The sequence below is a fragment of the Lonchura striata genome, chromosome 3, assembly GCF_046129695.1.
Source record: "Lonchura striata isolate bLonStr1 chromosome 3, bLonStr1.mat, whole genome shotgun sequence".
Lineage (NCBI taxonomy): Eukaryota > Metazoa > Chordata > Aves > Passeriformes > Estrildidae > Lonchura > Lonchura striata.
This window is the reverse complement of record NC_134605.1, coordinates 43,106,675-43,119,098: the sequence shown is the minus strand read 5'-3', so window position 1 is coordinate 43,119,098 and position 12,424 is coordinate 43,106,675. Positions and strand designations below refer to the sequence as shown.

At 42.5% G+C, this 12,424-nt stretch overlaps 1 protein-coding gene across 1 annotated transcript in view; it reads left to right on the top strand.

The window, feature by feature from the left end:
- The first annotated feature begins 2,568 nt into the window (after nucleotides 1-2,568).
- Nucleotides 2,569-12,424, top strand: part of GALNT2 (polypeptide N-acetylgalactosaminyltransferase 2) — an 86,098-nt gene continuing 76,242 nt past the window's right edge. The window contains exon 1 of the mRNA XM_021527143.2: nucleotides 2,569-2,769. Coding sequence (XP_021382818.1) covers nucleotides 2,653-2,769 — 117 coding nt within the window. The 5' untranslated portion in view covers nucleotides 2,569-2,652. The remainder of the gene's footprint in view (nucleotides 2,770-12,424) is intronic.

The following is a 12,424-nucleotide window of genomic DNA, read 5'->3' as shown; positions in this document are numbered from 1 at the left end:
CATCCCAAGATATTTAAGACTATGAAAAGGGCAAGAAAAGTTCCTGTAGGCTTTGTAGGGTGTTTATAGACTAAGTGGTCTTCAGATTTTGTATAGTTAATGGGATTATGGCTTCAGTTAGCACATGAAAGTGTATGATATTTTCTGTGGGGACATATGTCATGCAAAGTACCCTTTTCCCTCAGCAGACCTGCCCAGTGAAAGAATCCCCCAGCAGCAGGAAAGTTACTTCTCCATCTCATTGTAGAGCTCAAGAAACGGGAGTTTATCAGGATGTTCCCAAGCTTGGGCAACTGAGTCCTCTGACTTATATAGAAAACCTTGCTAACGGAAATTTACCTTTGGAGTGAGGTGTGTTTATGTGTGTACGTGTGTGCATGTGTCTCTTTAGATGCAGTCACAGTCAGTGATTTTGGAGGAACTGCTCTCACTTGCATCAAACACACTCTGGATAAATCAAAAACTCTTATCTAGAAGATACATGTGTCCCCTGGCAGCCCATACTCTCCAGTGTACATCACTTCAAATAGATGCTAGCTATTAGATTTCAAAACTCGTATTTTGCCCAAATTGGGTGTCTGTCTCCAACTCCCTCCAAACTAAATTCATAATGCTCAGTTTATTGAAAGATTCATTTGCTCTGAAGAAATCAATCTCTTTGTTTTACACTCCCTGAATGGATACTTATTTGGGATTCCGACCTTTGTCTTTTTACCCATGTTATCCCTCCAGCAGTGCTCCGGCAGGTGGGAAGGTATGCAGTTATCCCCTGAAATCTCTGCATGCCAGACAACTCCTGCCCAGCCAGTGCCAACACTGACACAATTCACCTTCTTGACAAGACTGTCAGTGGAATGACTGTGCTGGTGAGCAGGTGAGTTTTTGATGCCATTTATTTTAGCTGTTGAATCTTTTCCTGCTTACGCAACAGAATTTATGCCAGACCCCCTGGCCACATCCTGGCCCAGCCTGGTGAGCAGTCTGCTACAGAGACTGTGTAGCCACTAGTGTGGCTGGACTAGCAGAGGCCTGACATTTGAATGGAGACAAGGAGAAATGTGGGGTACAGTTGGAACACGTGGGAGTAAAACAGTCTATTGATAAAGCACAGTGAGATGAAAAAAACCCAAAACATTTCAAAACCAGGAATGTTCTCCTTTGAGTTGATATTATGCCTCTGAAATAGAGGTGCTTTTTAATTGTTAGAGAATACGTCTCTTGTTTTGTGTTCTCATTTCTTGACGTCTCACAGTGGGATGAGATAGCAGCAAATGCTGAACAACAGGAAACTCATTGGCATGGAATAAGAGCAGCATGAGCTGTGCAGATGCGAGTCAGTGAACTAGCGGCACTGTAGTGTCTGTCCTGGGGTGTTCAGGGGTGGAACTGGGTAAGTAGAAAGATCATTTTACCAGGCAGTGCCTCCATATCAACAGACCAGCCTCTAAGAGCAGAGCCTGACTGGGTCACCCTTCTGGGAAGATCCAGGCAGAATCCCCCAGAAATCCCTTAAGGCCTGCATTAGTGGTGCCCATGTTTCCAGACTGGGCACTGCTGTAGTGGTGACTTCAGAAGTGCATGCGGAGCAGGTATGTGACCTCAGTGGGATAGTGGGCTGTCAGGTCCTTAATGTGTCCCATAGGGCCATGGAAAAATCTCTTCAATAAAATCATGCAGAGGGCAGTGGACATGTCCTGACATGACTTTGCTTTCTGATCTTTGAGGCGTAATGAAGACCTGCCTTGCTACCTGCCTCAAGCGACTTCAAGGAAAACACCTTCATAGAGCACATTTTCCGTTCTGAAAATAGTCAGAGACACAACTCGTGTTGTGGTCAGTCTGGAATTTCTGGGAGCCAGGGAGCCTCTATGTGATCACCCAGCATGAGTAGGGGAGCAAGACAACTCCAAGGAGGTGAGACCCACACACTAGCACTGTATTGCGGTCCTTGGAGGAGGCACTGGACGCGGGCGCGGCCACCCACCACCGACCGCTGCGAGCCCGGAGCAGCGCTCACGTCCGAGGTGCCGCTGGGCGCTGCCCACGGCCCAGCTGCGCGGGGACGCCGCGCACCGCTGCAGGAGCGCGGCCACGGACACTTCGGGCTGCGGCAGGCGGGGGGCGCGGACCGGGGCCAGTCTGGAGTTTTTGCGGTACCGAGAGTCTCCGTGTAATCGGCCAGCATGAGCGGGGAGGGAGCGGCACACCTCCGAGGAGTAGAGAGGCGCACAGCGGCGCAGTCCCGCGGTGCCCCGCCGCCTCCGGGAGGGGAGCGGCCTCCCCCCCGCCGCCCGCCCCCCGGGCCGGCTCAGGCGGCGCCCGCGGAGACCCGCGGCCGGCGGGGGCGGCCCGGGGGCGGCCGGCGCGGGCGGGGCGGACGGCGCCGGTCCGGGCCGTGCCGGCGCCCGCCCTGCGGGGGGCGCGCAGCCCCCGGCCCGGGCGCGGCGGAGGCGGCGGCCCGGCGTGCTGCAACCATGGCGACGGCGGCGGAGCCGGCCCGCCCCCCGCGGGGCCGGGCGGCGCGGGATTGGTCGGGGGGCGGGCGCTCGCCCTCTGCCCCCTGACCCTGCGCGGCGGCGGCGGCGGCAGGAGCGGAGGCGGCGGCTGCCGGCGGCCGTTTCCTGGTGGCCTGGCGGCGGCGCGGGAGGGAGGATGCGGCGCAGGTCTCGGCTGCTGCTCTGCTTCGCCTTCCTCTGGGTGCTGGGCATCGCCTACTACATGTACTCGGGCGGCAGCGCCGCGCTGGCCGGCGGCGGCGGCAGGAGGAAGGTGAGAGCTCAGACCGGGAAGGTGCGCTCGCTCCCTGCCCGGCGGCGGGGCGGCGCGGGCCGGGCCGGGGGCAGCGCTGCGGGCCCTCGGGCTGGCAGCGGGAGCGGCGGCCGGGGGGATGTGTTCGGCACCGCTCGCTCCCAGGCGGCGTGAAACTGCCCCGGCTGCTCCTTCCCCCTTCCCGCCCGCCCTTGTCCAGCCCGCTTCCCGGGGGCAGATGGCTTCTTTGTGGACTTCAGACCGATTTCAGCCCCGTCGCGTCGCTCCTGAGCCAACTGCAGCCGGCTACGTCCCGGGCCGGGGGAAGTTGGTGTGGGAAGGGAGGGTGGGGAGGGCCAGGGCTGCGCCCCGGGGCGGGGGGCCCGCCTGGCTCCGCTCCGCTCCCGGCACAGGGCGGCTGCCCCTTTCAGCATTCCCGCCGGCACCGGAGTCCTTCGGGCTCGTGTTCCCACCTGGGGAGCACGCGGGGATCCGAGCTGCTGATGCATTTTCCCTTCGGGTGCACCGCACTTTCCTTTCTCGCCAGCGCTGTCTCTGAAGGGTACCGTTTTCCGACCGGTTTTGCAATATTCCAGGAAATTGCCGGATTTGTCATGTTTTGTGTCTATGGCGTGGAAGGTCTGTCTCTTCCTCCTTACAGCAGCTCATGTTACAAGTGTTATTAGTGTTCAAGAACTTCCCTGCGGACAATACATGAGTAATTTTTCAGTATTCTGGCCATCAAGTTATTAAATAGATTTTTCAAGGTGTTGTAGTAATTCATTGATCAGGAGCACAGCTGGAAGTTAAGCACATCACAGTTCATGTTTGTGTCAATCAGAAGGGGTTTTTGTGGCATGACTTGGACGAAGTTGCCACTTTCCAATGTCCCTGCTTAGAAAAATTAAGTGCTTTTTCTTTTGTGGTGTTTCACCTGCAATAAAGATTAGCAAAATCAAGAGCTTTTAGAAACTGCTGTTTAAGTTTTCTATTTTGAAATAGGAAAGATGTAAAGCATCTCATAATTATGTAGTTTTTTACAAAAAACCCAAAATAGGGCAAGAGGGCAATTGAATGAAGTGCACTACACTCGAACGGTGTTGTTTGCTAATGAATTACTGCCTCCTGTTAAAAGAAAATAGTGCTTTGTAGGTCTAGCTGATATATAAAAAGAGGAATATTTTTATGTTTCTTTGATGCAGCTTGGTTCATCAGTGTATTTATTCCCTGTAAAAATGCTGATGACTTGTTCCTGTGTCAGGCTGTGAAAGCAAATACTTGGATGGCTACTTATGTGAGCAAGGGTTTAGAGAATGAGTCAGTGCTCACTGATAATTGCCTCTCTGTCCTTTTTTTAATTCTCTCTGTACCTTAGGTATGTGTTCAACAGTGACTTTTGTTGTAATATATTACAAGTAAGTATGAGTATATATTGCCACATACAAGCTCCTGGTCCTTCAAAGAAGATACAATGGCAGAAATAATCAAGCATGTGATAGAAAGCAAGGCAGTAGCCTAAAGCCTTTCTTGAAGAACCACCAGAGTGTATTTAGAAAGTAAAAGCAATCTTACACTGCTGCTGTATACTGTATAATGGGATAAAGAAAAGCTATCAAGGCAAATGTATCTGCAGATAGGGAAATATATTTTTAACTCTTATGGTGTGTTACATTTGGAGTTTCCAGACAGATTTGCAATTCTGTTCAATTAATTTTTACTGCTGGGGAACTGCAGTGTGGGGGTAGTGATTTGCCCAAGGTCACCTAGAAGACTTGGTGAGAATAAAATAGGAAGGAAACCAGTATTTCTGAGTAAGAGTCTGGTATTTAATCTGCTAGAACCTGTTGCTGTTTATTATTGATATTAGTAGCAGTTTTTATGATGGTTTTAAGAGCTCAGAGAACCTGTTACTTGCTTCGGTAGCATTATTTTGTGTCATTCTGCACAAAATTTAGTAAACCTTACTAGTCTGGGTAATTGGGAAAGTTTAGTAAGGAATAATTTCAAGTAAATGAGACGTTTCCTAGACCTGAGCTGAAGCCCAGTGCTGTATTTAAAAATATGGAAGTTTAAGGGAAGGCTGTGGCGAGGAAGAAAGTAGGTACTGTGACCACAAGAAATAAGTGGGAAATTAACTATTATATGTGGATTGGTGATTTAGGATTCTGTTTTCTGTTAGTGAAGCATAAAATTTAATCCCAGGCTTCAGCGTAGGTAGGCAAATGTAAGTAGAGGAAGATGTGTGTAGTGTAATAGCTTTTGAATTAGAATAAAAGGCTTATTAACTTAGTGTCAGACACTGGTGTAAAGCAAAAAAACACAAACTGTCTTAAACTTATGAGCAGAAACCCTGCTGTAGTAAATTTCTTGATGTGTATGACATAATACAGTCCTTTTTACTTGCCCACTATTTCAATATAATGGAAACAGAGTTGCTTATAGGAGAGCACAACTTACAATAAATTGTGGTCTCTCCTGTTTTCAGTCTATAAAATTACAAAAGCCAGGAGGGGATAGTTCTTCATTTGTGTAAGTAATTTGCATGTTAATTACAAATCTGGTTGTACAAACAGAAAATGTGTTTTTCCATAAGGATTATTTTTTTTTCGCCATACACAGACCTAATATGTTATTCAGACATACTGGACTTGTTTGATATGGCACCCAGTCCTGTGATGTGTTGAACACCATCAATTCTCTTTAGCAGAGTTGAAGGTGTTTGCCCTCTGCCAGGAGTGCACCTAACTAAGAGAAAAGAGTGATTTTTTCTGACTTAATTTTCTCATTAGAATAGTGTCAGAGTCAATCTAAGCTCCTGCTTGTCTTGGTTCTTAATTTACAACCTTTCTAATAAGACCTGTGAAGCTGCTTGAATATTGCAGGGTATGATACAGCCTTGATAAAGTTTTTGGCCCGTCTCAAGAGTTGTGCAGTCCACACTCTGTGTGTAGTATATTGGCCTGGTAGGGTCTGAGCAGGCATGAAAAAGTCTAAAAGCACAAGATGTCTCACTGGTAAATGTATAAATAATAATAACCCCCCAAAAAAAGGTACAATGCTTCTCATTCTGGGCCTAGGCATAAAAACTGTAGTAGAAAGAAGTGGTGTATTACACATCTGGAATTTGGTGTGTACAACTATTTTTTTTTTTAATTATTTGCTTGAAAAGAAGAAAAGGGTAAAATCAAAGCCTTTCCTTCAAGATATGCTTGAAGGGGACAGAAATATTTTGGGGTTCTTTTTCCCCTTTCTTCCCTCCAGTAATTCTCCAATCAAAATTTTTGTGAATAGGAAAGAGCCATGTTCAGTTGACTCCTTTCCAGCTGGATCACCGAGTTGTAGATTGGAAAGAGTGAATCTGATTCACATGTCTAAAGGTTAGAGAAATGATTCCCATACAGAGGCTGTGACAGAGAAAAGAGCAAGTTGAAAGCCTAATAATTGTAAGACTGAAAAAAAATGTGGTCTACTTTTATGTTCATTAAATGTGTTTTATATTAAAAAGCCTTTGGAGTAGAGACTGGAAGTTCCCTTCTTTTCATGGATAAATCTCCTAAGCCACAGCAAAAGTAGTTCATACTCTCTGTCTCACACTTGCATAAAAATGGGGCAGCTTCTCCAAGATGGTTAGAAAGCCAAAGTCTTCCTGATGTGATCCCCTCCTTTGACTGGTGTGAATTTGTATATTTGTCACACAGATTTTAAGTTGTTGAACCACTAAGCTCTTGCACAATAGAGTGACTGGGTTGACATCAAAAAGAAATTAAAAAACTCAATACAACAAAACCCCACACCAAAACCAGCCAAAAACTCCAGCTGATTTCTAAAGAACTTGGTCTTCTAGGCATTAAGAAAGTAGCTCCATGTAATTGAGCCCTTCAGGCTGGACAAAGGAAGGTCTACATCTTGTTGAAAGTGCCAAAAATGCTTTGCTGCTGCCAAGAGGGAAATCCTCAGAGGCATCCCCAGAAGGAGATCTGTGGGCAGAATGGGGATTTACTGGTGAAAGCTATGACATCCAGAGAGGCCTGCAAGGGTAAGCCACAGCTGAACCTAGGTTTGTAACCTTCCGGATTTAGGTGCCAGAGGGCTGACAAGCTTTTGCATTTGTTGCCATGTAAAGAATCTCAGTTGTTTTTAAGTGGAATATCTATCATTTTCCACCCTGTCTAGAGGAGAAGGCTAAAAGCAGTGTTTTGGTAAGGAGTGATTGGATCACTTTCATAGGTAGTTCTACATTTAGAAACGTTTTTTGTTTACATCAACTCCACGCCCCTGAAAACCAAAACCCCAAACTGCCATGAACTAGAAGGCTGTTACTCTCGTGGCTCACTAGATTTACTGGGTGTAATGGAAGGAACTGGAGAAATCTAATTTAGGGCTAGTTGAGCCACAAGGAGGCAGGCTTTTCCTGTTGAACTGGTTATCCTGTACATAGTGCTAGTTTTCCCTTTCCTTCCCTTTTGTTTGTTTTGCTTTTGTTTTTCTTTATTTTGGAGCATACTTTAGATAGATGACTGGACTGCAGCCAGCTGAGGTGAAATAAAGCTGGAGGTAAAGGGCGATGCTTCATATTGAGTATGTGACTGATTAAAAATGTCTTAATCACTGGGTAAAGCAGGGAAAAAAGAAGCAAGCCTTGTAAGTTCTTTATCTGTATGGATAAAACTTTAAAATAACTCCTTTCAGCATAGACAAAGCTTTCTTTTCCTTGAGTTTTGTTTTCTTTGGGACCTCTCTACTATTTCAGTTACTGGTAAAGGAGGCTTTTATTGACATTGTATGTAATGGCACATATAACACTTCCTCTCTTTCTGCATAAACTACAGATTTAGTGTACCTAATTTTTTTTTTTTTTTTAATGGTTTAAGTAAGGAGGAAAGGAAAAGTGTGTTAAGTTTATTAACCTGTTTATGTGCAACTTGAGTGTTTCTCTTGAGGTATGTGAAACAAAGGGGTTAAAAGTAACCACTTAACTCTGTTGGTTTTATCACAGGAAGGCATTGCCTGCTCCAATTTATCAACACTGTTTACTTTTGCAGCATCATTTTTAATGTAACTTTAGTCCCTTATGTGTTGTGACATTGAATGTGATTTCTGATACCTTGATCTTGAGATAAGTAAAGATACCACATGTTAAAAAAGTCACATAGTCATCTGTCCTTTTGTGTATAATTCACTTCCTAGAAGTGCAGGGAGATAGAAAATGATGTTTCTCTCTATAACAGGTACCAGTTTCTGCTAATAGATCTTTCTTTTATATGATTCTGTAATAAATGGGAAAGAGATTAAATATCTAGGCACTTTAATAATAAATCTGTCCTCTCACTAGAATGTAAATGTCATACATGTATATTTTCTTAATCTAACATATGTCAATTTACTAAATTACTGTCTTGGCAATTCAGCCATTTATTTTTATGGATTACTTCATAAAACTTAACTTTGGGTGCAATGAAAAGGTGGTCTATTGCAAATTCTGTGCAGCCTCTTTAGATCTGTAGCTGTATTGGGCTATTCTCTTTTCCTCTCCTTTTTTAAGTGCTTCATGGAGGGAGTTTTGTTTGTTGACACTGAGAAATTAGTTATTTGCTAGAAGACTTGTATTGTCCCCTGCAACCTGCTAGGTTAGAAACTGATGACTGATACAAATGCTATGGCTCTTGGATTACTGTTAGCAGCTTGTTTCATAAATGCAGAAGTAGAGCAGGGCCATAGATAGAAGGGATTGGAGAAAACAGAATGACTTCTCTGGTGGTTTAATACCAAATGGGGTAGTTAAACACCTTTCCCCATTATTTTTCCCTTTCATGTGGGTATTGTAGTATTTTGCTGTGTTTCTGTGTTACTCTGTTGCTGCTGTGGTTTGCTGCTTTCTGAGATCTCTGTGTACAAAGGTTGTAAGTTGTAGTGATGTCCTTTGACAGATACATTTTAAAAGTTAGGTAGTCCACTAAGTAATTGTGCATATGCCTTACCTGTTTTTGTCCCATCAGTCTTGTGATTTGAGGTTATCTTCAAATAAATGCCAGTCAGTTTTTTCCATGTATTCTGGACACTTGCAAAGATAAAACATAAAAAGTGGTAGAATAGCACTTCTTTTCTAATTTACAAAGGGCACAATATGACTTCATGTGAAGTGAAAAAAAAAAATTACAAGATTCATCTCAATGATTCTACCTCACTTATTCTTTAGACCAGCCTAGAATAAAAATATAAATGGTGTAATCAAATCTTAGCAAACTTAATTCTTAGTCTTCAAAATTACATGAGCACTCTACACTTTTTCCTTGAAAATGCTATTATTTTTTTCCTCTTTTGACTTGCCTGTCCTTTTCAGCTTTTAAATGTGATGTGTTATCTAAGTGTTTGTGTATAGCTGGTACTGTTTGGTTGAGATGATGGTATGTCAGAGGAGAGAAGTGGTACTGTCTGCTGGAAAGCTTTTTACAATGATACTCTACTACAGAATAAAAAAGACCCCTTTGTAATGGTGCTTGGTGTCCCAGTGGAGTGACCCTTCTTGCATGCTTAGAAGCTGTTTAAAAATAATTCTACCAGGCAGCCTAGAAAATGAGTTTGCTTGGCATTTGGTAGCTACATATAATTTATAAATAATTTAATATACAGTAGTTTTAGCTAAGTTAAATCAGGTTGAAAAGAAAACATTAGAATGCAGTTGGTCCTGTGAATGTAAACTGCTCAAATTAAGTCAGTGGAAATGTTTTGTTTTAAGTTGATTTGGTCCACTTACTTTTCTTATATAACCTACTCTTGACAGTGTTTAAGTTATAGTGGTGCAAAGCAATATATAGCCAGGTGGTGTACAAACAGTTTTTAACTCCCTGTGCAACAGTAAAATTGTGACTAAATGGGGTTTTTATTAGGATTTAGGAGAAGATGTGTATTGCTAATATGTTGGCAATGCCATGTGTTGGAAAATAACTTGAATTCTAAAAATGAATCTGCAGGAAGCAGTGAGGCATTTGCAATTTTTTCAGGAATATGGGGCTGAATGTCATTGCCCGAATATATCAGGATATTGTGGAAATGGAATATCAGTGTGGGTGTTACAGAAGGAAACGTTAAGCAGGTTGTTAAAATTACATATTGCCATCATGTAATGCGAAGTGGTGGTATATTAAGCTATATAAATTTTAAAACCTGGATGCAGTCTTTCATGCTGTTTGTTTTGGATTAAGTAAGGTGCCCTCTTCTCCTCTGCTTTTCCCTTTCATATAAACTTTCAAAGGAATAAGGGATGTATTGAGGCAGGAAGATGGGGAAAAAAAGTTAGGCGTCCACATCAAAATGTTTGGTTTGTGTGTTTAGGATTTTGAAGATATGGCATAAGAGAATCTAGCTAACACTAGAAATTGAACCATTTCATGTTTCCTCTAAGTCCATAAAGATCTTCCACAGGAATCTTCATGTAGAGGACCTTTTCTGATAAGTGGATGTGAAGATACTTAAATGTCTGGTGTTTTTTCCTTTTCCTCCATTACTTGGAGAATTAAGTTCTTAATTCTGTATACCTGTATCTTACTGACATATCCAGAGTACATGTTTAGTTGTCATTCACTTAAATGTTCATTTGCCATGTGTTCTTACAATGAATTAAGCAGGCCTATTTATTGTGTCGCATGAAGTCATTAATGATCAAGAAAGTATAAAAAAATCATCGTGTGTTTTCTTTTCTATAACCTGAATTCCCTATTGGAATATAGAATATTTTAAACTTATATTTGGCTTATAGATAGGATTTTGTTTGTTTATTTGTTTGTTTTTCTTGGATCTGTCACCTTGAATGTTAAAAGCTGTTTTTCTTCTGCAAAATCAAGGTAACTTGTTAATAAGACTGGCTTCCAGTGTAGCCTGCTAAAATTACTACCAGGACTATTTTGTTTTCCTTGTTTCACTTTTAATCTGTCTAAATGGTTTTATTTTCCCTGCTATCTCTTTTTTATATACTGGTTTTGTTAGTTGCTCAGGGTACCTATATTGCCATTTAAACAAGTTAAAATGTGCTAGTTCAAATAGCTCCATCAACTGACAGGAACACATTTGTGTAAAGGGACCATGCAGAAAGGTGTTAGTTTTGAGCTTTGCTTATGAAATTCAAATGGGAAAAGAACAGGACAGTAAAAGAGCAGCAAGTTTGAATTTTAGACCATTCCATATATTTTCAAAATTGCTATGTAGTGCACATCAAAGGCACTAATTTGGATTTCTCTTCTTTATAGCTGTGGTCTTGTATGGAAAAAAAAGAGCCTATTGAAAAGGTTGCAAGTTCAGTTCTTAATAACTTTTCTGAAGTTGTAAAATTGTCATAAAACCTGTGCGCTTTATTAAGGGAAGCAGAGAATAACTAGAGATTCTGCTGAGTTCAAGCATTATCAAAGTGCAGTGGACCTCCTGTACTGAGCAACAGATCTGCTCAAACAAAAGGACTTTGGCCAAGGAAATACTGCAAAGAATTGGCACCCAGCTAATGCTATTGTATATGAATTCTCAAAGAGCTATGATTTTATGAGCAGAAAATCTTTTCTCCTTGTATTAAGTTCCAAATGTTTAGCCACCCTGGAGATATGAGCATAGCTGAAATTTATTACTAAAATAAATTTTATGTATCTGGCCTGTTGGTTTACAGATGGTGAATAAATATACAAGTATGTGTATATAATGGATATATGCTTCGGTGATGTGAAGGTTTTTGAGTTGCTTGGTTTTTCTTTTCTTGCTTCTCTTATGTGAAATGGAATAGTCTGTTCACTCAAGTACACTTTGATTCTCTTGGGACCTAGGTAAGGAGAAGGAAAGTTTTGTCCTCATAAAAGTTCGTTTGGTAGCAAACTGCTCCTGGCTAATGGTGGACCAGCCTAGATACTTAGAGGTTGTATTGTTCCAATATTGGGAAACATCCCTATGGCCAAACTGCTGCTCTGGTATGTGTGCCTATCAAGAGTGTGGGGGGTGATGAAACTGCGGAATCTCTCTGCTGGAGTGTGTCAGTGTGTCACAAAATTAGGTCTGCATATGTTGTCCAGACAGTGTAATAAGTTCTTGTTATGGGTGGTGGTGTGGCTCCTGCTACAGTGGAATGCCAAAGTCCCTCCGGTTACTGTGACAGACCATCCATCAATTGCAGCCTTGGCATTATCCGAGTGGAGCAAATAGGGGCTGGTCTTTAGTCCTCTGACTTGTGCTCTTGCAACACAATGCATTGTTTTGCCAGCAGTCACTGAAATGAAGATGTACTATGTCATTTAGCCTAACAAACACAAAGTGACTATTCTACCATGTGCAGTAGTTACAACACATACACACTGTTATTGACTACTTTTCAAAGTTTTAGTTAAGGAAATATTCTTTTTTGTCCCACTGACACAGTGTATACCTTTCTTTTACTGTACTCTGAAAGTGCTGTGGGTGAACAGTAATTATAGCAAGTGCTGTAAGGACCTGGTGAGAAACTTGGAGTTTGATTCCTAAAAGAGCAGAGATTCATTCTTAAAACCTCTTAAACTGATAGATGTCTAACAAAGACGATGTCCCTACCACATATGCTAACTGTGTGCTTTCTGTTAATAAGTAGATTTAGAATTTACAGGTCTTGACAATTAAAAGGCATTTGGAGTCTGAAAGAAGTATTTAAATTAAAAGTAGCAGACAGTGG